Genomic DNA, 26,389 nt, shown 5'->3' with positions numbered 1-26,389 from the left:
CACATCACTTGAAAACACGGTCCTGAGCATTTTTCTCCCCTAGCCTCACCACCTTTCTGCAGCCCTGGATCAAGGGGCTCTAGAAAGAGGCCACTGAATGTGTAGTTTCATAACTCGCCGTTGAACGGGCTTCAACGGGCTCATTTTAGATTATTTCAGTGACACAGACAAAGTATTTCCTGAAAAGCCCAGCTGTTCTCTTTGTATTACTCCTTTTAGCTTGAACTCAGGAATTACAATGAAAAGTACTTTTACCATCTTTGTGTAATATTTTTGGGCATTTCATTCATACTCATAAAAATTGTAATGTTGGATTTTGGCCTCCTGCTCTTAGCTTCAAATGGCCTTGCCTCCTACACCTCCTCCTACTGAACCTGGCACAGTGCGCGTTCCTTTGTGCTATGATGCATAAAGCCAGAGTAGAGACGAGGAGTAGCAAATTCCAGGTAGATTAATCCGTGTTCCCAGCACCTTTTCAGTTCTTTCTTCTTGCACTTGAACACGTTCTATTTTTGTAGAAACAAGGTGAGAAGGATTGTAACCTGTATATTCTGCGCTCCTTTCAACTAAGCTTTGTTCTTTCTGAGCTAACCCAGCAGTTTGTCGTTTCCATTTCCTACATGTATTTCAAGATATATCGCTGGCAGATTATGCCAGCTGTGTTTATATCTTCAGTTGTTATATGCATTAATTGTATTAACGTTCATATTGCAGCATCTTATATATGGGAAAAGATTACAGTTGGCGTTAATGCATTCCTGTTCTGACACATGAACCGACTTTCCTTTTGGAAAGAGTTACACTGAATATTCACTTAAGACTGTGATTTTAATCTCCTTTCACATTTGTATATATGTTCTTCCTTATCTTCCTCTTTCTAGTCCTTTCAGTTTTGTCTGGTTTTGTAATAAATGGAGCAGTTTACTAATTACAGCTGCCTCAAAGTCTCTTTAATAGTTTTGTATCGTTGGAAATTCCCACTGCCATTTTGTCAGTTCATTTCATGTCTTTCTAATACTTTACCTGCTATTATGAGGCTTATGGTGATGTTTCTAAAATGAGCACTGTGCTGGGCAGCTCAGCATCAGGTGGAAGGTGCATGAATTTGGTGGTGCAGATCTCCGCTTTTATAGCAAAGATCAATTCTGCAAGAGGATAAATAAAGGATTTGCTCATTGTGGATGGGAGGTGACAGTCTTAGGTATGTTTCTGCTGTCTTTTGCAGGCAGGTGCTCTGTCCTCGCCCTGAGCCAGCTGCATGTCTGGGTGTTAGGATGGCCCTTGCCTGAGGTCATCTGTCCAACTTCTTCGGGAGACTTCACGGCCCAGACTCTGCATAGGGCTGACAGCGGCGGACTTCCAGGTAACGGGTGACTCACGTCTGGCCAGTATGGAGGTGAAAAGCTCCCCAGAAACTAGCTAATAATGAGTAGCATGGGGGAAAAAAAAAAAATCCCTCAGATTTAGCAGCCAGGGTGAGAGCATCCTCCTCAGGACCACCCCCCCACCTGCCCTTCCCAACCCCGTCTCCCCGCACGGCCCAGCTCCAGCAGCGGAGGCCTCAGCCTTGCCGAGCCGCTGCGCCAGAGGGCTCGGGGCGGCGGTGAACCCCTTTTCCCTGCCGAAAACAGCCGCGGGAGAAGCTGAGGCGCCTCGGGGCAGCCGCTGCCTCCTCCTGGGCTGGCGGGGCGGGGACGGGCCCAGGCCGGTACAAGCCCCGGGGCTGCGGCAGCGCTCTCCGGGCTGCTGGGGGCGCTGTGGCTCCGCGGGGCTGCGCCAGCCGCTGCCCGGTGTCGGCGGGTTCCCGCCCTTCCAAGGCCGCCGCCATGGTGGCGTGCGGCGCTTTCCGCAGCTTTCTTTTCGAGTACGACACCCCCCGGATCGTGCTGATCCGCAGCCGCAAAGTGGGGCTCGTCAACCGCGCGGTGCAGCTCGCCATCCTCGCCTACGTGATCGGGTGAGCGGCCCCCCCCACCCCCGCACTGCTCGGGGGAAGCCGCCGCAGCCCGGCTGTAGGCAAGAGGAAGGGGGGCAGCTTCTCTTTGGGAGCCCCCGGGGAGCGTGGGGCTGAGGAGCGGGGAGCCGGCCCCCCTCCCTCAGGCCCTGACAGGAAGGCCGGGATCCCCGTTTTCCGTCAGGGAGGCGCGGGCTGAAGGGGCGGGAAGGGGTCGAGGGGAGGCCGGGGCTGGCCCGCGGCAGCTGTCGTGGGTGTCGGTAGCGAGAGGGGACGGGACAGCTGAACCGGGCGGGCTGGCCTTCCCTGGGGCGGGGGAGCTGCTTAGAGGCAGCTGCAGGCAGGACTGGTCCCTTCGAGAGCCGGGACCGTTCCGGAGGGTGATCGCCATTCACCCGGAGGGTGAATGGTTAATTGCAGTAATTACACGCAGCCAAGCCACTCTGAAAAACAAAACAAACAAACAAACAAACAAAAACAGAAGGGAGATTGCTAGTCCTGTGACCCTTTTGTAGGGAAAACACTATGAAACTATCTGGACCGGCCCTTTCAGGTGACACATGAAAAAAAGAGAAATTCCCCCTGCCTGTGCTGGTTCATGGTGCTTATCTGTCTTTTATTGTTTCTTGCAGCTGGGTCTTTTTGTGGGAGAAGGGCTACCAGGAAACAGACTCTGTGGTCAGTTCTGTAACCACAAAGGTGAAAGGAGTAACGCTGACAAACACATCTACCTTGGGAGCCAGGATCTGGGATGTGGCTGACTATGTCATCCCTCCTCAGGTATCGAGCTCTTTCATGTGCAGAGGGAGGGTTTTCTAACAAACAGCTACTGCTCTGCCGAAGTTTACTGAGGTTTGGAGCAGCTTTGGCTCCAGCCTGGCCTTGATATGAGAGAATGAAGCAGCTTTGTTTTGTTACAGATCATGCTGAGCACCAGCACCACGAGCCCTGGGGAAGCTTGTGTCAAGAAAAGTGTGTCTGTGTGTGCTTGTATAGGAGGGAGAATTTGGCAGGCTTCAGGAAAAAAAGTTGCAATGATAACCACATGTCCTCTTTCTTACTGCTTTCTAAAGCAAACAAGTCAAAGTTAACTTGTTGGCAGAAACCCTGGGAATAGCCTGCAAGTCACTTGATCCGGAACTGAACAGGAGATATTGCTGTAGTTACTGATTGACTATCCCTGTGGGAATCTGCGCTGTGTGAGCGATACGTGGCAGCCTTCAGGGTTGGCAGGCATGGCCAAGCTGCTAGTTGTGGGTCACCCTGTCTGCATGAGATGCGGTGCAGGAAAAAGTGACAGATTTATCCAGATTTTGGCTGAATGATGATATTTACATATCAGCAGAGCAGAAGGAAACAACAGGTCCCGAATCATACAGATCTGAAAATAATGGAAATGGTGCTCCTTGGAGTAACAAACGAGGACTGGTCAAATTTCTAACAGATATATTGAAAAAAAAAAAAAGAGTACGAGTTGTGCTCAGACTTGCAGCTGGAGCTTTGTTTCTGCTCTTGCCTTGTGAATCCCTTGAAGAGCTGTGTGATCTCTGGTTTTGTAAGATGAATGAGGAAGTTTGGGCCAAGTGGGAGGACAGAAAGCATTGCTAGTCCCACAAGCCTTCCTCTGCCTGAAGACAGTGGCATCTGGAGATACATGCAGAAATCTGCTCCTTTAGTGCTACACCTGCACCGTCCAGAGGAAGTTCCCTCTGTGAGGCCACCTGGGCTCTGTCAACAAAGACATTTGGGGCAGTGCATCGGATATTGCTTGCAGACTGTCTTAAATTTCCTTCTTGTTTTGCATGTTCAGGAGGAGAACACTGTGTTTGTCATGACCAATGTGATACTCACGCTGAACCAGAGCCAAGGCCGGTGCCCAGAGGTAGGTACAGGATCTGCTTTAATCCTGCCTTGTGTGGGTGGGAGTGCAGGGGAGAGAGTTCATAGAGTTTAGTGTAATATTGTTCCTCTCCAGCTTCCAGATGATAAAACAGAGTGCAAAGTGAAGAACAACTGTGTTCCAGGATACATCAGCACCCACAGCAACGGTAGGAAGCCTACTGTAAGGGCTCCTTTCAGTGCGTGTTGTGATACTTCTGTGTTGTGCCTTCCCTCCTGTGAAGGAAGCAGCATTTCACTTCAGTCTCCTTGTTCTCATTCTCTCACACCTAAGAGAACTGAAAGGACAGCTCAGATTTTTCTTCTGAGGGAGAGCAGATGGGCTTAGATTGTGTTGGGTGGATGCTGGACAGATATGCATTTTGGTGAGTTAGCAAACAGTGAGAGAGCTTTTTCAATACCTTGAGTCTGTGAAGCAGTATTTCACATACATGAGGATTTGACTCAGAAAAAGGCCCTGATTACAATGGAAGATACTGGAGGTCTTGGTGCTGGTACTTCACCTCTGAGCCGATTGCTTTCATCTTACAGAGTGAGGAGACATCACAGGGCAAAGGCTGTCTCTGTATTTTTGCTTGGTGGTGTCTCCATTCACGTGTCTTTCTAGGCGTCCAGACCGGGGAGTGCGTACCGTACAACGACAGTATCAAGACGTGTGAAATCTTTGCATGGTGCCCTGTGGAGGATGATTATCATATACCCAGGTGAGTGCTCTGTCTTCTGACTCTGCGGTGGCCCTCCTGAGAGGAGGCTAGCAGTATGTGGGGATGTTTCTCCCTACCAGGTACTGTTGGAAAAAGCTGAAAAGGGGATCACCAAGGACCCTGCAGAGTCCTGTTTGTGAAAATATAAGTGAAACTTTTTTTTTCCTATTGTTTTGTAGGCCAGCGTTCCTGCAGGAAGCTGAGAACTTCACCATTCTGGTCAAGAACAACATTTGGTACCCCAAGTTCAACTTCATGAAGTAAATAATGTGTGGGGTATTGTGCTGTCTGGTCTCTTGGGCAGTAGAGGGGAGCTGAAGGAGTGGAGGAAGATGCAACAAATTTTCTCTCTCTGTTCCTCTGTAGGCGAAACATCCTCCCCACTATCAACTCCACCTACCTCAAGAATTGCATCTATGATTCTCAGACAGATCCCTTCTGCCCTATCTTTCGTTTAGGGAAAATAGTTGAAGCTGCAGGACAGAACTTCCAGGAAATGGCTGTGGAGGTATTTGGCAGACCCTTCTCTCGGGGTTCAGCTGTGTAGAAGAGGAGCGGGAGGTGGTTGTCCCCCTCTGCCTTGTGGCGTGTGGCAGAGGACACAGAGTGGCTGCGGAATGGAGAGCTACTCTGATCAATTCTATTTAACAGATATTTGGCTTTGGCTTGTTTGGGTGGGGTTATGTGCAAGGTCCTTCTGTAGCAGCGGGAAAGAGTGTTTGACTGAGACTGGGACAAGGGCCAGTAAATCAGGGTCCTGGTCAGCAGAGAGCCCAGTGCTGGGCTGACCATACACTTGGTCTGCTCACCTCCTCTCCTCTGCTTGGCAGGGTGGAGTCATGGCCCTGCAGATCAACTGGGACTGCAACCTTGACAGAGCTGCTTCCCACTGTGTGCCAAAGTACTCCTTCCGGCGCCTTGACAACAAGGACTCTGCCCACACCGTCTCACCTGGCTACAACTTCAGGTAGTGTGGCTACGGAGGGCACCTGGTGTCCTTGTGGCTCAGTGTGCCAGTGGCACAGTTACGGGCTGCCTGCACACCTCTGGCAGTTGCGAGTAGTCCTTGAACTTTCAATGGTGTTGTAAAATTTGGAGAGTTTTTGATGCTGCAGAATGTAGAGCAGGTCAGATCCTCACTGTGTCCAAACCACAGCAGAGGGGGAAGGTCAGTGAAGCTCCACTGATTGCATCTGAGTGTCACATCTGCATCAGCATTTGGGTGATGGTTTGGGCTAGCCTCCCATGGCATGGCAATGTGAGAACTGACTGCTCCAGGGCATGCTGGTAGGGCAGTATTTGGGAGGGCAGCCCTGTGGGGATACAATGCATTCTGCCCAGTACAGATAGGTCCAGCACCTCCAGTAAAACCCCGGGTGCAGAGCTGGTTAGCTGGTTGCATCCGGAGTCAGAGGTATAATAATATGGATTGGCCACCTTGCTGAGATCCTTGCACCAGTCCGGCTCGTGAGGAAACGCGGCTCAGGGCTGCGCTTGTTTCTAGAATCACAAACTCCCACTTAGTGCAGAGGATCTCTTGGTGGAACTTGAGTGAATTCACTGGGAAGCTGCAGTCATGCAGACAGCACAAGCATGTATTTGGGAGGTGCCAGGCTTGCAGGTATTGGGGTGTCAGGTGAGACCGGCTGGAGGATATTGGAGCCCAGCTGGTGCGGGTTTTGAAGTGCTCTTGCTGATTCCAGACCGTGGGACAGCCTTACCAATCCTTCCTCTTCTCTTCCACCCTCTTCTCTGCTTCTCCTGGCTTAGTCAACCATGTAGCGGAGTAAGTCTGATCTCACTTATTTGTTCCCATCCCTTTTCCCTATCATTTTCCTGCGAGTCACCTTGTGCGGGACAGGGAGCAGCCTTTGCGTGCCAGGCTGGGCTGCGCTGCCTCCCTCGCTGCCTGCTCCCGGCCCTGCCCTCTCGTGGCTGCCTGCGCTCTGCAGCCTCCTCCTTGCCTCTGTCTGAGGGGGCTGAGTCTCACGTGGAGCTGAATTTCCTCCTGTCTGTCCTTCTGGTCCCCTGCTAAAGCTAACTTTCTCCCCTCTTTAGAAGTCTCTTTATTTTGCCTGCGCTAACTGCTGTCTTAAACTCACCTGTTCTGGGCTTTTCTCCTGTATGTGCTTGCCTGCATGAAGTCTCCCCACATCATTTGTGGAATTACTGATGTTCAGCCTGTCCTCTTGGGATGGGGGACATGCCTGGATGTTGCATGATCACATAAGCAACCTCAGAATTTCTAGCTAAGCTCTGACCTGTCTTTTCTCTAGGTTTGCAAAATACTACAAGGATCGTGACGGCACTGAATCACGAACGCTTGTCAAGGCTTATGGCATCCGCTTTGATATCATAGTGTTTGGAAAGGTAGAGTGACTTAATTCCTGGTGAGCCTTGTGGTGAGGGCTTTCAGAGATGCTGAAAAACATACTCACCTTTGTAACTGTCTTCTAGGCAGGAAAATTTGATGTAATTCCTACAATGATTAACATCGGCTCTGGCTTAGCGCTGTTCGGCGTGGTGAGTGACACTGTCTGCACTTGGGCTCAGTTCTGGCTTAGTGCCTCGGTCCTGAGGATCATTGTCTTAAACCCTTTCAATCTCCACTAGGCAACAGTGCTGTGTGACATCGTTGTTCTGTATTGCATGAAGAAGAAATATTACTATCGAGAGAAGAAATACAAATATGTGGAGGATTATGAACTGGTAAGCATCAGTGAAGGCAGAGTGAAGTCAAAGTTACTTCCTCTTCTGACTCTGGAGAGATTCTGAAACAGGATGTAGAAAGTCCACATCAAATGGGGATTTTGAACTACAACTTTGAGGAAACTTTGTCTTCCTCAGAGAAGCTAATTTTTACCTCAAAGCTGTTGCAGGGAGGAGCACTAGAAACAAATATTGCCGTGTTTCCTGGGCAACCACACATGGAGAGGGAAATGTATGTTCAAGAACTTGTCATGCTCCCACTGCACCTCTTTCTTGGATTGCAGTCCTTGGCAGTTGCCTTCTGAGAGCTGCAGACAACAGTTCTGTCCCCATCAAATCCTTCCTTCTTGGCTTTTGGGGATTCCTGCTGCTGTGAACAAACCCATTCAGTGGGTTGGTATTTTCTGAGACCAGTATGCTGACAGCTGTAGCTATGCCTCCCTTCAGGTTCCAAATGATCTGTTCGGCCAGGAGAAGGATTTAGTGGGGTTGCTTGACTGGTGCTGAGGGCAGAGCTTGTCCCTGCAGCCCTGTGCTTGGTGGGAAGTGTTGCTGCAGAGGGTGGATTTCTGAATCAAAAGACCTTGCGGCACTGGAAGTGTAAAGTCTGAGTAGCGTAGAGTAGCCTGCCTGTGCAGCGGGTTTTATGTGAGAGGAAAGGGGAGAAAGAAGAGTTCTGGTAGAAAACTGTAATCTCTGATCCTTGCAGGGAGTCAGTGAGACATACGGAACAAACTCCTGACCTCCTGCTGCTACAGCATCAACTGCTGCTGTGAACTGCTGCTGTCAACTCTGACCCTGCCATGAGACCCACCCTGCTCTTCATTGGAAGAAAGTGGGGAACAAACCTGACAAAAGGACCTTCTTCAGTATGCTTTACTACTTCTGCTGGCTGGAGCCAAGCCCAGAGAGAACTGGATCTGCTCCTCATCTGCTGTCTTTCCAGGTTAATTGCATTACACACTTTGGTAGAGTTGTGCTTTTGTTTTGTGCCAGGCCTCTGCACTGGGTAAGCCTGGGAGAGGGACTGCTCTGACACTGTCGTTTTGCCAGTCCTCCGGCAGCAGAGAGCACAGGGTAACAGGCACAGATTCTTCCTTACAGTGAACATGGCCCCTGCCAGGTGCTGCCTGATCTTGGGGGAGCAGCTCCTTGCCATTGTCAAATCACTTTTCCGCGCCCTGACGGATTGTGATGCTTAGCTGAGCCTGTGCCTACTATTTAATCGTGTCTCCAAGCTCCAGTGGCCACGGACTGAGACAAAGCAGTGTCTCTTTCCATTGTCCTGTGGTAAAGGGCTTACTGGTTACAGATTTTTTTTTTTCCTATTTTGTCTAATTATTATGGTACTACTTTAAAATTTACTTTAATAAAATATTACTCTCTCTCTCAGCCCCCTTGGAGTCCTGCAAGCTGCGTTTTTCCTTGTTTATTTTTCCCCAGGGCCCGTGAGGGTTAGGGTGAGTGAATTGTCTTCATTTTACACAGATAGCAGCTGTTACTGGAGCACCATCAAAGCCAGTGCTGCTGTCTGCTTTGCCTCTTGATTCTCTGAGCAAGAGTGTGGCTGCAACTACAGCTTCTGCTCCACATTGGTTCTCCTAACACCTTGTCTCTGTTGTGTTAAAACCCAATCCAAGGGAAAAGATCAGACCTGCATTTAATGGGTGCACACAATTTGATTTAAGTTAATTTGTTGGCTTTTATCTTCACATGGCTCTGAGCATCTCTGGTGATCACACTGGCACTCAAGGTACAGCGCTTCCCTTTCTCTCAACTTTTTTTTAGCGTTACATAGCCCAGGGACCCATTCCATACCTCCAGCATCCTCGCTGGGGCTTTGCTGCCTTTTTGGAGCAGCGTGGTACATTTGCTGCAGCATTATTGTTTTGTCTTATTCTTTCTTTGCCTGCCACTGAGCACTGAGTGTCACAGCTCAAATGGTGCCTTTCCAAGAATCAGCGCTGCAGTCTGTGCCTGTGAATGGCTCAACTTGGATTATCCAGTGGCTAAAGCCACTGTCGTCTCATCCTAGCCCAAATCCCCAGTAATGGTAGAGCACTGGACCTCATTAACCCAAGAAGATGCTTTCAGACTCCTCTTCCAACAAGCAAACTCTCATAGCTTGATAAAGACCAGTCAAACATGATAATGGTTTCACTTGATCAACTAACTCTGGTTTGGTTGCATGTCATTTATTTCAGCTTGTACAGAGAAGCTTGAACAGCTGTGTGGAAAAACACTTAGTTGTTGTGTTTGTTTGTTTGTTTTTCTTTCTTCTTAGGTAATATAATTTAAAAGTGGTAAATACACAGTATTTAAAACTTGATACACCTGATAAAGTTAAATGCATAATAAAGGGGCAGGAATGAAACACAAGCCTCAGTCATTAAACAAACAGTATAAAAATCAGCAATAGTTCAGGACCTTAGAAAAGAAACAGCTCAATTGCCTGATAGGTAAGAGGGGACCACCAAGAAAAACTACTCAAGACAAGAGGCCTGGTTTCCCCTTAGCACTTTCCTGTGTGCTTTCAGAGCCAAAAAGGCTTAGTACCCAGCATTACGCCGACGGTCAGCACTAGGCTTGCTTGAAAGGGAGGGAGCTGGGGAAATCAAGCTACAGCCCCGTTCCAAGGCACAAGCAAAATGTTTACTTCACTATAAGAAAAAAAGCTAGCTTTACCACTAAGGAACATCAGCTGGGGAACAGAGCAGATTTATATACACAGTACAGCGTCTCTAACAGGTCATGCATTTAGCTAGGGCTTCCTCACACAGCCACGCTTTACGCTTCTAACAGAACTAATCACCCAGAAAAATCTACATGGAGTTTCTTTCAGAAATACGCATTTGGATGCAGCTCTACTGCAGCTGGCAGTAAGAGACAATCATTTCGGAGAGCGCCTTAGGGAAGTACTGAGCTTTAGGATCCTTACAAACCAAGCCTGTGCTAGCTGTAAGATGCTGATCTATGGTAATAGCTGAGGCCCGCTAACGATGTGGCTGGGCATCGAGGAACTGGTACAGCTTATTCTGTTTAGCAGCTGTGTTGCATCTGGCAAGCCTGTTTGGTAAACGTAAACCATCTTGCTAGGCACCAACAAATCACAGACAGGAGATACGCAGCACAGAGCATCTCTACAACTCCCCTTTAACAAAACACACCACACATATTACTATGCACCAACTATAAATCAGATCCCCCTTTTTTTTTTCTTTTTTTTTTTTGGCAGAACAAGTCCATTTACAAGGTTAGAGAACCAAGCTGCCCACTGAAGTGCATTTCTGCAATGAAAAGTCCTGTTTAAGAATGGGGAGCAGGCAGCTGTAGTGGTGCTGGCACCCAAAGTTAACTGTTTGTTTTTCCCAGAGCTGAAGATGCAGGGCTTTGGCATAGCCTCGGACTAAAACAGGAGGAAAACAGCGCACCTTATGGCTCCAGACCTCATAGTACTGCTCCTAAACCACGAACCATCGCCATGGCTTTGGAGAGAGGCCAACAGCGCAATGTTTAGGTAATTATTTGTGATTTAGGGGAGCACTGCTTCAAGTGATCAAAACATGTAAGGGAGTTTGTGTAAGCACCTGCACATTTGCTAACGCTGTCCTGGCTTTAACGGAGACCTGTCCTAACCAGGAATTACTGGGCCAGGTTCGACTGCAGCAGAGCCAAGGGCGCTCTGCTGCTTGTGGTGCCCAAGATCAAGGAAGACAAGAGGACAATCACTTCCTAAAGGCAGGGCACTGGTGGCCAGGGTTAGCAGGCCGTTAACCAAAATACTTGGGTCTCTCCTAGTGCCTTCTTCCTCAAGGCAAAGAATTACACCTTAGCAATCCCCTACACATTGGGACATTCGAATCCTCCCCCTCTTTCAGGTACACCATCATTTTAAATGCCTCACTCAAGGTCATGCAACCACATCAGACTGAGAAGAGACGGCCAGACCTTTCCCCTGCCCCAGTCCCACGCTCCATCCACAAAACAACTGTACTTACCATGACCCCTTTCCTCCAGCAATCCCTGACTCTTCTCCAGCTCACCCACACTCCGCTGGACACTCTAGCTTTGTCCGAGCACAGAAAACTTGGGAAAGTGAGTCTGGACATCAGAATCTCTCTCACCATACAATAGATTATTATTTTTTTACAAGCACCACAAAGTAATCAGAGTAATCTGACTGAAGGTGAAAGAGCTCTTCATAAGAAACAATCCATGATTTAGGTATACACTTAATTTACTAACAAGCCTCTGATCCACAGGCACTCACAAATTACTAGTAATGAACTTGCAAAAAAATACATAGCATTGGCCCCAAAATCCAGATTAAGAGTTCAGAAAACAGAAGTTTCTTTGAAAATTACCAGCTAATTAAGTATTTCATTAAGATCTCAAATTCTAAGCAAGCCCTAAGTCTATACTTAAAAAATAGCATAAGTTGTATTATTTTTAATTGTAGTAAACCATGTAATGTACATGGAAGTGAAGGATTTTACCCTGAATTTTATATTTCATAATGTATCTACCTAGATCAAGTAAAAGATTTTGAAACAAACTGTTGCTAGTGCTTCCTCTGCTGTTCAAAACAAACATTCAACGAAACACCACCTTTCACTTGTATTTCTGCAGCAAAAATAGTTCAGATTGAACTTAAGCCCTTAAATACCTTTTCCTTTCATACACCGAATACTCAGCTCCCCAAATCCTAGTCATACCAGGACCTTAGGAAAGGTGTTAATTACCTCAGGAGGTAATTAACCTCACTCTCTGAACGTCCCAAAGATGCTGTTCAGTACAACTTGGCTCCCAAAGGTAGGCATTCCTTAAAAAGCTGAAAAGGTGGGTTTTTGCTTTGTTCCCATGCACTTAAAAACCATGTCAATTAAAAACAAACCAGAACGACGAGAAATAGATGCAAGAACATTTCCGGTAGGTCGTGAACTCTCAAAGTACGCTCTTTGTGTAGTTTTACTGTTGTGTATGCCACTGGGCAAAAGCTTCGCCCTTCTGCGTGTGCCCACCAACCGCGCGATGGGCATGCAAACCCCTGGGGCGCTGGCGTTAGTCCCTGGAAATTATTTGGCATTAAAACCAGGTAAAAGCAGTTCCAAATGCATTTTTGTTTGACTGGTTTTTTGGTTTTTTTTTGTTTTTTTTTTTTTTTTTGCAAAGCACTGTTGCTGCTCAACACGATAGCTCACCTCTCTGCTACCAGCCAGCGCCTTTCCCACAAGAAGTCAGTGGTCCACGCGATCGGAGATGTTCAATGTTTATGACAAATAGTCAGATGTCTTATAGCATGCTGCTGTGTAAGCTCTACATCCAGCATTATACGGAAATAGCGCCATGTCATGCTGTGTTTGGTGCAGGCTCTGTTAATGCCGCTCATCCTCAGCTGCACACTGTAACAACGTGCCCTGGACCGAGTTGCTCAACAGAACCATGGAGTCGATGTTCACGAAAGAAGTTCCTCCTCTCCCACGTTGGGCAAGTCGTTGCATTTCAGATTATCTTCGCTGCCTTGTTTCCTGCTTTAAAAGGAAATAAAACACTTGCTTAGCAACTCAGAGGAAGGCAAAGCAGACAATGAGACAGCAGCACCTGCCCCTTCCCCACCATGGGACCTTTGGGACCCCCCAGCTCCCCTGTAACAGGCTGGGAGCACCAGAAAAAGATGCTTTTCAGCCCGTTGAAGGGGCAGGATACGCCGTGTCACAAAAATCACCCCACAAAGCGGTTACGGGTCAGATAGAGGGTGTGAAGCTCCCAGTCATGGCCCCGCACAAGAGATTCAAAGCCCAGCTCCTCGAATTCTCCTCCTGTGCTTTGCAGCGATTTCCAGAGCATTAAGACAAGCTGCAAATATCTTTTTGGGCCAAGGCAAGGTGATGGCACTTACGGCAGCAGGCTCCCGGGGGCAGACAACGACCGCTCCTCCCTCCTGCTCCCCTCAAACGGGTTCCCAAAGGATCGCTTCCGGATCATCGTTTTAACCAAGATCTGCAAGACCACATCGGAGTTTGTCAGCGATGCTTTCCTTTCATTCGAGAGCAACAGGAGCATCCAACCCTCATGCCCAAGTAATTAAGAAAACAAGTCAAAGTTCTCTTTAAAAAAACAAAAAGCAGCATTTATCTGCTCGCCATGGCGCACCGAGAGCCCTTACGCATCTGAAACGCACACGCCAGCTGGGTCCCGCGGGGGAAGGCATTTTATGCGAGAGTCGAAGCCATGTGAATCTCGTACTTGAGCACTAATGCCTACAGTTGGATGCAGAAAAATCAGGCACCGGAGGGCAGTTTTGAAGAACAAATGCAAATGAGAAAAAACAAGACCTGCCTGGAGGCGGCGCGTTATTTAAGAGGCAAGAGTGGCAGTAAAAGCTCGTTTGCCCTGAGCTGTACTAAACACACCTGGATTTTCAACATGGCCAGGAGCACTGAGCCATCCTCCTCTGCACTGCAGCAAGTCGCCTCTGAAGAGGAGAGAGGGGGAAAAACCCTCATCAATAGCAATCTCTTTAGAGCAAGTTCTGCTTTTTCAGCTTGAGCGGTACAAGGCACATCTGCACATTAACCTGTCTGCGGCTGAAGAGACTTCTGCAGGGTACCAAAGCAGGAGAGAGCTCCAGAAACGGAGCCAGATGTGGGCACAGCTACAAGATGGAAAACGGGCTTCAAATGGAGAGCTGTACTTCAAAAAAATCCCAGCCTGGGTGCCTACAGGCAGATAATGCCGCGCCAGGGAACTGTGAATGGTTGCTCGCTGTTTCTCCTAGCGTAAGGGCTAACAGGCACCCAAAGGAATCTTTAAGTTCAAAACCCAAAAGGATTTTGCTTTCCACACAGGGCAGGGTTACACCGTGGTTCTCACCACCACAGTGAGTTGCAGAGAATAAAAATATGAGCTCGAAAAGAGAGGACGTGAATTCACCAAGAATAGCTGCAGGCGGGGGCTGGCGCATGCTGTGGCCCAGATAAAATCTCCATCCTGGGAAGCTCCCACAGCCCCTGCGGCCAGACGGGCAAAGCAGGGCATGAGCTCCTCGTGCCTGGCCAGAACACCCATGCCCGGCCATGGCCAGTCCTGGACCAGATGCTCTGTTGCCCTGAGCAAATACAGGGATATTTAGCCACCCAGCTCAAGCGTGGACATTGACAATCCACTGATCGCTTTGGGATCACTCTGAAATATTCCCCCACATCACAGGGTACGGCCACCTCCAGCAAGATGCTGAGACCCTGTCTTGCAAGGTCTTTCCTCTAATCCCGTCCTTCAGCAGCAACCTCCAGCTGCTCAGGACCGTCCCGGGAGGCAGCACGGACCCCGATGTGCATCCACAGACCATCACCGCCCTCGTACTCACCACGGTGGCCAGGCTGGGGATGTGCTTAACCGAATTCTCCACCTCCTCCTCCGTCACCTCGACCAGGGTGCAGTTCTCATCCTCCGTGGGCAGCAGCTCCACTCCGTTCTTGGTGACCCAAGGGTGCAACTTCAATTAATAACACAGCCTGTCAGGAACGATTTCCTCTTTTTCGTAACTCAAACAACACAAGCCTGGCAAACGCATCTCCTTGCCCAAGCTACGGCCCCTACATGCTCCTGAAACACCAGGGAGCAGGGGAGAGACGTGCCATCTCACTGGCGAGCTGGCTCACCTCAGCGCTGCCAGGAACATCTCAGCCTAGAGTGAAAATGCTGCGGTGCAGCTCGTCCGGAGCCAGCGCTGGCCCCAGCTACACAACTGAGCAATAACCTTGGTGACCTACAGCACTAGGCATCTCAGTGGGTTTTAGGGAAGAAGACCGATTTGCGCTCCCATCTTACGGATGAGACAGTGCCAAGAGGCTGGAGCGATTTATTCCAGACCACACGTATGAGCAGTAGCTATGGGAAGACTGGCCAAGCCCTGGTCTTGGACCTGAATTCATCCACAACAGAAGGCAGAAACCCCTCTTTCTCCTTGCCCACACACCTGGCATCTTGGGCGGCTGCAGGAGGAGCACAAAATGGTTCAGCAATTCCCCCGCAATCCTTTCCCCCTACCTTCGTCTCCATTTTCTCAGCTTCTCGCCCCTTCCAGGCTCCCACAGGGGCGGAGGACCAGAAATCTCCTGCGAAAGGCTGTTGCACAGTACTTTCCTGGTAGCAGAGGAAATACTGTACTCAGGGGATTTCCTTTTGCCTGTGACTTCTGTAGGCACCAAAGGTCCCAAAGCTGAGGAGGTCTGGGAGCAGGGGAAGGAGCTGGGACTTACCTGCCCAGGGGCCCTGGGCATAGGGGGAGGACCTAGCCTGGCGCGATCAAACTGACTCCCAAAAAAAAAGCCGAGCAAGGAGAACCCAACAGAAGTGAAGCCACAGCCTACACCGGGGGGTTGGGTCAGTACCTTGATTTCTGGGACCGAAATCCTAGATTCGGGGTTTTTATCCAGCATCCGTGTAATCAAATCCTTCAAGAAGTCAGTAACCTCTGGCCTGGAGAAAGGAGAGGTGAGATGTGGAAGGGGATGGGTGCTGCCTCCCTTCTTCACCCCAGTGCCAGCCGGGCCTTCCTGGGCAGGCTGGGGCTGGACCCCAGCCCTGGCAGGGATGCAGCTCCAGGTACTCGTGCACCCAGGTGCCACACAGCCTTTCGTCCCTAAACCCCCCAGGGAAGCAAAATATCCCCTTTTTGGGCAATCTGAAGCGTGATCATGCGTGTATGGGGCTGGGAGAGCCCAGCACCAATTCCACCCAGGCTAAAACCCAACAGGCAGCAACTGCAGAGGTCAATCTGTTCCCTCAAATGCCTCCGCAACGTCAATCGCTGCTTCTTCGGCAACTGCAAACCAAGAGATGATGCCTTCACATTTAACGCAAAGGAAGTTTTCCAGGGCCGAGGGCCAACAGAAAGGCTCAGAGCCTGAGTTTCGCAGAACTGCAGCAGAGCAGGTCCAGTTCCACCCAGGCAGCGCCTGACAAACAGCTCAAAGTAGCTTTAAAATAAGGGCTGAGGGCTCTTGGGTTGGTTTGTTTGGGGTTTTTTTTTTGAGTACTTACTGGTCTGGGAACTCCAATGTCTGGGTCTTGATTTTATTGTGTAAACTCAGGATCCTTTCATCCATAAAAGGGCACTGCCACGAAGAAAAAGAGCAATGACAAAAGCATCAGTCTCTGTTAAGAGGAGGCAGTGGGGCAGCCAGTCGAGCATCGGGATCTCATAAGGTTTGAAGGAGAGCAAGGAGCCAGTTTTAGAGAAATAGCAGGAGGATTTCCTGTTATATCAGTCTTCTTTTAAATGCAATGAAAATAACATTGGACTAAAAATGACCATATTACTACAACAGCTCCTTTCCTAAAAAATCTGGCCAGGCACAGAATTTTTTCTCCAGGGAAAAAAGACAAACATGGCCCTTTTGGCTGCGCCTATCCCACCAACAAGCAGAGGTTTCCCATTTCCACCCCCACATCCCCACCTCCCCTTGGCAACACCCAACTGCTCGAACAGGGGTGCAAATCCCACCGCGGACATGGCACATGGGACACACGCACCAACCCCCCCCCAGACCAGCGACAGCGCTGAAAAATCAATCTCTTCACCTGCCCAAACACGAAGCAGTACAGCGTGATCCCCATGGCCCAGACATCCAAAGCCTGCAGAGTGAGGAAAGCATAGTTAGATCTGCAACGGACAACGTGTGCGAGCAAGATTAACACAGAGACTTTCAAATCACTATTAAATACCTTTCCAGAGAAGATTTTCCTGGTTTCCGAGAGCGTCTCCGGGGCCATGAAGGCGGGGGTGCCCACCGTGTTGGTTAAGAGGGCATCGGCTCCCTTGAACTCGTTGCTGACTCCAAAGTCGGCGATCTTAACGTGCCCATCTTCCCCCACGAGCAGGTTGGAAGGTTTAATATCCCGGTGGATTATCTTTTGATAGTGCACTGGAGCCGAAGGAAAAACAAGCGATTCAGCAGCAGCACCCGTCTGCAGCGAAGGAGCCGCGGAGGCTGCGCACGGCTGGAAGCCTTTCTGCTAACACCACGACCAGCCCCAGCTTCAAACACCCCTGCGCATGAGCCACCAGAAACACCACCGTACACCAGCAGAAAGTCCAGCTGTTTAGAATAAAATAAAAATAAGAAATCCCATCCTTCTTGCACAGACACTCACAGTATTCAATGCCCTTGATCAGATCCTGGAAGTAGAACCGAGCCTGGTCCTCGCTGAGAGGTTTCAGGGTTGGGATTTCCATCACGGGGCTGCAAAGGCGACAGAGAAGGGAGCTCGTTCCCCATCCGATGCACGGGGCAATGCTGCCTGAACCTCCCCGTTGGCTCTGCGTCCCGCGCCCGCCTGAGGTGGCCAAGCTGTGCCACCCGCGAACCCGCCTCACCCTCATGCTTCCGTAGGTTTAAATCTGGAATTCAATACTCACCCTTGCTTCACCAGTTCAAAGACTGAAAGACAAAAGAGAAGGTGATTACGGATCATTTACAGGTTAGAGCTCCTGCAAGCACAGTCTCAGTACAAAAGCCATTATTTTAATGATAAAAATTCTAAAAATAATATATTTTTTAAAAAAAGGAGATGCCACCTTATGCAAGGCACATGGCTTTTCCAGTTAAGGGGATGCTGCCAACTCCCTTCTCAGTGCCGCAGCTTTGCCATCATGCAGTGCCCTCCACATGACACCCCAAAACCCTCAGCTTGCCTGCAAACCCTGGGCTGAGCCCGCACCCCAAGCAAACCTCCGCACTCGGCTGTGAAGGCATCGCACACCCCTCTGCTAGCGCAGGCTGAACATAAGCGATGGCAAAGAAATGCCTCCTCCAAAAGCGCGGGTATTTGCATCAAGCAAATCACCACAGTGTGTGAGACGGGTTGGGAAGGAGCTCGTTTCTACCGTTGATAATTAACATGTGCCTTGTTCTCAAAGCCAAAGAAACAAGGCTACCTCCTAGCAGCCCAGCATCAGAGCTAAGAACCTGAAAGCCAGGACCTCTCACGGCAAAGCATGCCCTGACGCCGAATTAAAGCCTATAAGGTGCCACAAAGCACTCCTGGCTCCTTTCTGAACCCCTGCTGATCCCGTTTGCTCCGACCATTAGAGGGGATCTGCTCCTCCAGCACATCCAGGCCATGCCTGCTCCACAGGAGAGACCCAGTCCGCACACAGCCACCCCAAAACGTGGGGGGAACGCCTTCCTCTCACAAACCCCCACCCCCCCGACACCCCGCGAGCGCAGTTACCCATGTAGAGGTGGTCCTCACTGGGGTCATCCAGGACCTGCCGAAAGAAGCAGAAAGGAGATTAAACAGCACCAAAAAACCTTGCAAATTAAACACCACGATTTTTTAAATTTATTTAGTGGCTGTCTCAGTTCCACACCATCTGCACCAGCAGCGTGGTCTGCTAATCTCCAAGCTTCTACCCACAAAGAGTGGGGAAAAAATAAAAGCCAGGACAGAGATATAGCTGTACTTCAAGGAAGTAAATATTTAAAACACACAGGAAGCATCATCTGACTCATGAGCCAAATAAACTCCAGCCTGCACAGCCTTAATTCCTGATTTTTGGACCGTTTCATGCAGTCAGTGGGCGGAGGGCAGGGCAGCTGCACCGCAGAACCCGCAGAAACATCAGTTCCTCCTCAAAACCCATCTGACTGCTTGTTTCCTCCAAGGAAGGAACATTTTTCTGCATTTCCCTTTCTGGGTAGGGAAGAAAAAAATTCCCCTTTTGGGAGAGGAGGAATAAAAAAAACCTTTTAAACCCGGGAGAACACGAGTCTCCCGTAGGCAGGACCTGCTGCAGCCATCCCAGCCCCTCTGGGGTCACTCCCCTCCGCACAAGCCAAGGTGCAGCCCATCCCTGTGGCGTCCAGGCTCCTTCACGCTCAGGTGAGTTTTGGGAAGGGGCTGGCCAGCGCTCACCTCCACCAGTTTCACCACGTTGGGGTGGTCCAGCTTCTTGAGGATGGCAATCTCCTGGTAGACACGTTCGATGGGGCCCCTGGGCTGCAGGCAGCCCTCGGAGGCAGCTTTGGCCCCGCGGGGCGGCGGGCGGCCTGTGGGAAAGGCAAAGATGGGGCGTGCGGTCGGGAATGAGCCCCCGGAGTGCCCAGATCATCTCCCACCCTAAAGCTTTTGCGCCACTTACGGGGGAAACCTGCCTGTCTCATCAGCTTCTTTTTGGAGAGAACTTTCATTGCCTGCAAGAAGGGAAAAGAACGTGGGATTTGGGGCAAATCCAGGACAAAATGGGGCTGGTGGGATGGGGCTGGCACGGAGCTGGGCAGGGAGTCATCAGAGGGGATCCGTCCCCATCCCAGCCACTCTGCTGCAGGCTCCAGGGATGTGTGCTACTCACATAGTAGGTGTTATCGTCCTCGTTGTAGGCCAGCTTCACCACCCCGTAGGAGCCCTAGAGAGGGGTACAGCCATGGGGACCACCAGTTAGGGACAGTCCAAAAAAAAAAACAAACAACCCCACAGCATCAAACCAGGCTCTGGGCTCCTCCACAAACCCGGTCCCACTAGGATCAAGACTCAGAGGAGTCCGGCATCACACTGAGGAGCTGGACAAGCAGTGCGCGGCTGAAATCGCTATCTCACCGGCTCCACAACAAAAGCGAGCCCAGCACCCTCCCGTCCCACCCCAAACCCACCCAGTATTCACCTTCCCGATCTCATCCTTCAGCTTGTACTGGTTGAGCTGCACGCAGTCCTGCGGGGAGAGAGGGGGGTCGACATCAGCCGCCAAACCGTTTGCCTTTGCTCTCCTTAAATCCCCGAAAAAACTCCCTCTGCAAACTCACGCCCTGCTTCACTTCGCCCGGGCAGTCGCTCGGGGCCCACCAGCTTTGATCCATCAGCCAAAAACACCGGCCGCCCGCCGGGCCATGCGTCGGTGTGTTTATAGACGGCTAATTGCAAATGTTAATGGCAGGGCAGGCAATACCGTCCGCTCAGGTGGAACGAGAGCGTGCGGCGGTGGGGATCAGCAGCCGGGAGAGCCCCAGGGGCTTTAACATCGGCAATTAGAGGATTTTTATTTCTTATGGGCAAAGCAGCCATTTGCTGCCCATTTTCTGTCAGCGCTGGCAGGCTGGGGGCAGGCAGGGCCATTTTCTCTTTAGCGGGTCTCTTTTTTTTTTTAATTTTTAAGGGAGAGAAAAGGAAAATTGCAGCATGCCACGTGCTCCCCCAAAACGCAGCCGTGAGAGCTCGCGGCATCTACAACAGGCACAAAACACGGCGAGGCACTGGGTGCCGCCTCCCTGAGGGCTGTCCCCACAGCCAAGAATGGCCCGGGACATCTCACCACCTCCCACCATGCATCTGTGGACATGCCGCGGGGTTTTATCCCGAAAAACCAAGCGAGAAGCAATCCCATGGGAGCGGAAACCAGGCAGACAGGGGCAGGAGAACTGTGGGGGCAGGAACGATTCCCCCTCACCTGGAGTCCTGTGATGGACACGCGGTTCGACTCCACTGTCGGCCGCCGCGGCAGCCGCGGGGAAGAGTGTGGGGACGTCACCGGAGAGTAGGGGAGGGACGGGTAGATGAAGCGTTCATTGGCGCCGTCGCTGCTGCCGGGCGAGCGGGCAGGCTGCGACCGCTCCTGCAGGGAGAGCTTTCGGCCGGAGAGGTGCAGCTTCGCCCTCGGCTCCCGGCCGTCCCCAAAACCCTCAGCGCCGGGTGCGTTCATCTCCTCCTCGCTCATGCTCCCCGTTGCGTCGTACTCAGTCACCACGATGAGTGAGGCCATGTCAGGGCGGTGGAGGCTCAGCGGCGAGGGGTCCTGCGGTGGCCCGGGAGCTCGGCGGCCGCAGCCTCCGTCACGGCATAGGGGCCGCGGGGAAGGCGAGCTCCTGGGGATGCATGATGGCATGGCGCGACCGACGGCCTCATCGCGGCCACACTGTGACGGGACGGCACACCTGCAAACACAGGGCGGCTCAGCTGGGCTTCCCCCAAAAGTGAGATTTCCTCCCGCCTGCCGTTATTCTACGGATTCATTGTTTCATCCCACGGGAGATGGCAAAGCCAAGGGCAGCGGCGCAAGATGGCATGGGGGCCGTTCCTTTCTTTACTGCTCAGGCTCGCGGTCAGAGCGGGCACATCTCTGCCAAGCACCTCCCGAACAAAGCGCTTCACGGGCACAAAGAGCTGCTTACCAAGCGTGGGGTGCAAGATGAGCCCCCCCAGCTCACTGCCTCCTCCCGCAGCCCTTCATTGCCAGCGATTTTTCTTCCTCGCCCCAGGTTCCCTACAGCCTTCAGTGCAAAAATCGCGTTCCTGAACCTTGGGATGAATGAGAAAACAATTCTGTTAGCAACAAATATTTTTTTTTATATATAAAATTAAATAATGGTTTAAAAAGGGAAGAAAATGGTGTAATTCACACACGCCGAGCACCCCACAGCAGCCAGGGCAGTTCGACGGTCGGTTGGTCGTAAACCATCACTCTTCCCTGCCGCAGCCCTGGTGCTGGTTTTAATTTCTAGGTTAGCGAGTTGCCGCAGAAGCAAGTGAAAAAAAAAAAAATATATATATATATATATATCCCGAAACAAACAGCCCAGAAGCAGGAACAAGGTTTGAGGCGTTTCTCTGCCTGGTTCCCACACCTCGGCGAGGCGGCCAGTTAAAATTAGCTCCGCTCGTCTCCATTGAAGTTTCCGTGATGCACCCGCAGCGCAACCGCTCTGAATCAGCCTAGCAGAAATTACGGGTCAAGTACAGAAATCAAATCATCTCCCCCTTCCTCGAGGCTTTCCAATGGCCTAATTGCTGTTTTCAACACCGATCCATAAACCGGAGCCTTTTTTTTTCACTCGTGCGGGATCGGCCTGGAGCTAAAGCCGACCCGGCGCTGCTTGCTGCTTTGAGGCGCGGAGAAAGGCAGGGGATGTGACGGCTATAAATAAGCTGACGAACAGCAACAAGGACAAACTATTTCAGAAAAGCTGCGTTTCGCGGGGCTGAATCCGCTGCCGGTTGGGGCTTTGCTGGCCAAGAGAGCCAGAAGCCGCCAGCCAAGTCAAAGCAGGGCTCCGTATGTCGGGCATCGCGGCTGCAGAATTCCCCCTCCCAGTGCTGCTGGCGGCCACGGCAGCGCGTTTTAATGCACTCCCCAAATGCATTAAAATAAACAGGCAGCCCGTCCACCCCGTCACTTCATCCCGAACCCGTGGGGATGCATCTCAAGGCTGGTTGCCATTTGCCTGGCATGTTTTGGGCACCCTGCCAGCAGGGACATATAAATAGCCGTTCCCCAAAGCCGGAGCCGATCCCGAACGCCGTGCCCTCTACCCTCACCGTCTGCTGCGGCCACACCAAAAAAGGCAGCTCATCGGGGCGGCCCCGGGATGAAGCCACTCCAGGAGCATCGCCGGCTGTGGCACCGGTCCCCGGCAGCGGCACGGCCCAGCCACGCGTCCCGTCCTGCCCTCAGAGTACGGCTTGCATCCAAATTCCCAAGGGTTCACACTAAACTTTGCTGGGCTAGAACAAAATTGAGTTATGAAGGCTCCGTCACACTTGAGAGCAGAGCGTGCCCTGGCCAGCGGGAGTTAATTGGCTTGGCCAGGATAAACATATCAAGGCTGATTAATTCAAGCACGCTTCCCCAGGCTCTGTAAACGGGCTAAAAGTAATCCAGGCACCATCGTAACAACGGCTGGGGTGGAAAATCAGAGTTGGTTTTTTGTTTTTTTTTTTCTCGCCGTTTGCATATGTGCAAAGGGGCCGAGCACAGAGTTTGGCAGAAATCCCCTTTGAGATGATGCTGTTGCCAAGACCCAAAAGCGGGACCCCGCTGTTGGACACAGCCACGCAGGACGTAGGATAACCGCTAACGATAACGCAGCCGGTTCTCCTTAGCAAGCGCATGAGCAGGCTGAGGAGGAGCAGAACAGCTGTGTTCCCCGGCAGAGGGAAAACCAAAAGAGCTGGAATGGGGGGAATAAATCCAAAGAGGGGAAATACAGCCTGCGGGCTCTGGCTTCACCAACCCAGCCAGGTCCTTGCCCGGGGAAAAGCAGCACATTTGGGTATGAACTCTGACAGATCCTTACGTAAAAGCGAGCAGCACATGCCCACAAAATCCTCAGGAAATATAAGAGCCTGGTGTATAGGAATGATTTATCGGCACGGCTGTTGGCTGCAATCCATATATAACCCATCGCGGCTGCGGCAGGATTATCGAAGCAATCAGTCTCGCATCTAATTCAGCAAGGAGAGGGATATTAAAATGAAAACAGGTCTGTTAAACCCTGGCAGCGGCTCTCCCTCTCGTTCAGCGGCCACGTGGCTTTAGCGGAAACGAATGGGAGGAAAATCAGCCCCCGCAAAGGTGAAGCGATTTTTACAGCCCACTCCTGCCGCCCCAGCTCTGCTGCGAGCGCGTGGTCCCTGCCCAGTCCCTGCTGGGATGCGCCCAACTCCGGATGGGAACACGCTGACTGAGTTTAGGGGGTGCAGAGGATGACACCTTGCAGCCAGCATGGCCTGCACGGATTTAAATCAGAGCGCACAATGCATCAGCCTGTCCTTCCCTCCCTGGAGCTTTCTCCACCCAGGCGCAGGGCAGGCGATGGGACGGTGCCCCCGGCTGCCACACGCTCGCCTTCCTCCCGCCACGCGCTTCCCGCCAGCAAGGCCAGACACAGTGTCAGGGACGGACCCTCCCAAGGGAGTGACGCTTGGTGGCAGCTCGGGCAGCGACACCTCCATCCATCCTTCCGTGGAGGCCAGCTCACACACTGCAAAAAAAAAAAAAAGCTGTTCATAACAAAACTGAGCACAAACCGCCTAAACCAAGGCTGATTTTACTCGCAGAGGATCCTCCCCCTGCCACCGCTGAAGGTCTGCGGTTAAAAGTTAACTGGGGCCAGCGGCTGGGCAGTGCTCAGCTGGGCAGAGTCCAGTGGCTATTTTGCTTTCCCCGGTCACTGTCAGGGGTGGAAGTGCCAGTGCCAAGAGCGGTGTCATCTGCAGCAACGGGGGCATCGATCAGAGTTTCCCTTCCTACAGGCGAGCGCAGACCTTGCCAGAAATATATTAGTCACTGTAGTATACAAAGACCATATGCATCCCTGCCTGACTTTTAATGGAAAAAAAACTCTCAGCAGCTTCTCTAGAAGTCAGAGGACACCTGAAATGATGAGATATTGGAAAGAGGCACCCGGCCCCCATCTACACCAGGTCCCTGCGTCCGAGCAGCGAAGCCTTTCATTGCCCCGGAACGGAAGAGCTTCCTGCGCTGCCTGGCCCATCCAACACAGGGCAGAAGGAACTGGGGAAAAAACGCAAAGCCAGACTGATGCTGTTGTAATGGCACGAAACGCAGTGGCAGGTTTCAATAGGAGCCAAAAACCGTCTTTACCAAGATTTTTTGTAATCTTGATGATACCACCTAATGCTGCTTAAGCGATATATAACAAACATCCCCAAACAAGACCATAGCCTCCGGACGCGGCGTTGGGCAAAGGCTGGGATGAGCTCAGGGCACCGCCATCACTTTGTCCAGTTGCCGATCGGCTCGCGGTTCTCCTGGAAACTGCCATGCCCACAAGAGAGGAAAGGAGAGCGGCTCTGCACTTTGTGAGCGCCACTTAAAAGACATTAGGGCTGAGTTGAAAGCAAAGCCTCCTCCAAATTACCTCCCCAATCTGATCACAGCCACCTTCCCCGGAACGGCGCTGGTCGATCAGACACCGCTCGCAGCGCTCTCAGAGATGGGCTCTCGGGTTATGTTGGCTATTTTGCCCAAAATGAAGTGCTCACAGAGAGGGGCCAGGAGAGGGATTGGGCTCCTTCTCCCCAGGAGAGGGGCTGCCTCTCTAGCCGGGGATCCCAAAGGCAGCTCCAGCGCCCACAGTGACCACTCATCCCCTCCCCAGCACGGTCCCCCGGCCCTGAAGACAACCCGCTCCTGTGGCCAGGGACAGTTTTTGCTCCCGCAGCACCGCACAGCCATGGGCCAGCCGGCGGCTCCATTGCACCGGCTGCCTGTGGGGATCCCAGGATGATTCCAAGCATCCTGCTGCTATTTTGGGGCTTTACTGTTACCTCCATGCTCCCGGTGCTTCGTGCCGTGCACGTGGCTGCGGGGCTGCATCCCACCTCCCCACCACGCTGGGTCCCTCGCCATGGCTTCACCCGCTGAGCCCCATCCCCTGTAGCTCCATCAGCTCCATCCTCTCCCGGCCTCTCGCCCCTCGACCTTAAAAATCCCTCTTTTTCCCCAACCCCACGGCCTAACTCTCTCGGATCCCCCTGCTCCCAGCCCTCGCCTTCCCGGGCAGGAGCCCCACGGGTTTTGCGGGACATTGCGGGGATGGCCACCGCCCTCTCACATCCCATCCCCGTGCCCGGGATGCGGGAGCGGGAGCCCTGCCCGGCCCGGGCGGCCGCAGCGCCACTCCTCGAAACAGGATGGGGAAACCACAGCACCGATCCCCGCCTCCATCGCCAAAATCCCTGCGGGGGCCGGCTGCCAGCCCCCCCGGGAAAGCCCCGTTCGCAGGCGAAGCTGTTTTCCGCTCGGAGGGCATCCCCGGGCCCGGCCGCCCACGCCCGCCGCCGGTACCGGACCCGCCGGGCGCGGCTTTGTCTCGGCAGCCGCGGGCGCGTCCCTCGTCCCCCCCCCCCAACCCTTCCCGCCCCCGCAGCCACCGACCTGGCGGGATGGGACGCGCCGCTCCGCCGGCCGAGGGGAGCGGCCCCCGCGGCCGCCGCCGCCGCCCAGCTCCGCCTTCGCTTTCGGTTCCGCTCCCGCGGCGGCAGCGAGGGAAGGAGGGAGAGGAGAGGAGAGGAGAAGGAAGGAGGGAGGGAGGGAGGCCCCGCTCCGCCCCGGGGAAGGGGAGGTTTCCCCCCGGGCAGCCGCATCCTGCCCGCCCACCCCCCATAAGCTTTTCTTTGGGGTGGGATTTAATTTTTTTAATTTATTTTTTTTTTTCTATAATATATTATTTCCCCCTCCGGCCGCGGCCCCGCCTTACCTCGCAGCGCAGCCGCGGGATGCGGGCGGGGTGCTCCGCTCCCCCGTCCCGCAGGGACACAAACCGCAGCGTCCCCCGCTCCCCTCCTCTCGCCAGCACAGGATTCCCAGCCCGAGGTGGGCTGG

General features: G+C 52.1%; 2 protein-coding genes across 5 annotated transcripts; one reads left to right on the top strand and one right to left on the bottom strand.

Annotated features, from left to right (window-relative positions):
- The first annotated feature begins 1,802 nt into the window (after window positions 1-1,802).
- Window positions 1,803-8,658, top strand: P2RX4 (purinergic receptor P2X 4). 2 transcript variants are annotated; one of them, XM_086761880.1, is made up of 12 exons: window positions 1,803-1,957; window positions 2,587-2,734; window positions 3,765-3,836; window positions 3,930-4,002; window positions 4,461-4,557; window positions 4,737-4,817; window positions 4,924-5,065; window positions 5,388-5,524; window positions 6,834-6,927; window positions 7,015-7,080; window positions 7,171-7,266; window positions 7,976-8,658. In XM_086761880.1, exons 1-12 carry the CDS (start codon window positions 1,827-1,829, stop codon window positions 8,006-8,008), a joined length of 1,170 nt encoding a protein of 389 aa, XP_086618006.1. In that variant the 5' UTR covers window positions 1,803-1,826; the 3' UTR covers window positions 8,009-8,658. The 2 variants fall into 2 exon arrangements, with proteins under 2 accessions (XP_086618006.1, XP_086618005.1); XM_086761879.1 differs by lacking the exon at window positions 7,976-8,658 and having other exon boundaries at window positions 7,171-7,332.
- A 782-nt stretch (window positions 8,659-9,440) lies between these two features.
- On the bottom strand, window positions 9,441-26,075 carry CAMKK2 (calcium/calmodulin dependent protein kinase kinase 2). Of its 3 annotated transcripts, XM_086761878.1 has the most exons (18): window positions 25,943-26,075; window positions 21,435-21,561; window positions 20,714-21,197; window positions 19,934-19,981; window positions 19,625-19,678; window positions 19,415-19,466; window positions 19,189-19,322; window positions 18,505-18,541; window positions 17,690-17,711; window positions 17,425-17,513; window positions 16,996-17,195; window positions 16,852-16,905; window positions 16,312-16,385; window positions 15,660-15,747; window positions 15,316-15,411; window positions 14,633-14,761; window positions 13,166-13,266; window positions 9,441-12,797 (listed from the first exon to the last, which is right to left on the bottom strand). In XM_086761878.1, the coding sequence occupies exons 3-18, from the start codon at window positions 21,146-21,148 to the stop codon at window positions 12,722-12,724; spliced, it is 1,689 nt and encodes a 562-aa protein (XP_086618004.1). In that variant the 5' UTR covers window positions 21,149-21,197; window positions 21,435-21,561; window positions 25,943-26,075; the 3' UTR covers window positions 9,441-12,721. The 3 variants fall into 3 exon arrangements, with proteins under 3 accessions (XP_086618004.1, XP_086618002.1, XP_086618003.1); XM_086761876.1 differs by lacking the exon at window positions 15,316-15,411; XM_086761877.1 differs by lacking the exon at window positions 15,316-15,411 and having other exon boundaries at window positions 9,441-12,794.
- Between the last annotated feature and the right edge of the window lie 314 nt (window positions 26,076-26,389).

The sequence above is a fragment of the Chlamydotis macqueenii genome, chromosome 17, assembly GCF_036417535.1.
Source record: "Chlamydotis macqueenii isolate bChlMac1 chromosome 17, bChlMac1.mat, whole genome shotgun sequence".
Lineage (NCBI taxonomy): Eukaryota > Metazoa > Chordata > Aves > Otidiformes > Otididae > Chlamydotis > Chlamydotis macqueenii.
This window is presented reverse-complemented; position numbering and strand designations above follow the sequence as displayed.

Coding starts and splice junctions, on each gene's coding strand:
- P2RX4 (XM_086761879.1), top strand. CDS start 1,827: ATGGTGGCGTGCGGCGCTTTCCGCAGCTTTCTTTTCGAGTACGACACC. Junction 3,837..3,929: donor GCCAAGGCCGGTGCCCAGAG/GTAGGTACAGGA, acceptor GTTCCTCTCCAG/CTTCCAGATGATAAAACAGA. Junction 6,928..7,014: donor ATATCATAGTGTTTGGAAAG/GTAGAGTGACTT, acceptor ACTGTCTTCTAG/GCAGGAAAATTTGATGTAAT.
- CAMKK2 (XM_086761878.1), bottom strand. CDS start 21,148: ATGCCATCATGCATCCCCAGGAGCTCGCCTTCCCCGCGGCCCCTATGC. Junction 19,982..20,713: donor TGTCCATCACAGGACTCCAG/GTGAGGGGGAAT, acceptor CTCTCCCCGCAG/GACTGCGTGCAGCTCAACCA. Junction 17,712..18,504: donor TGAGGACCACCTCTACATGG/GTAACTGCGCTC, acceptor TTTGTCTTTCAG/TCTTTGAACTGGTGAAGCAA.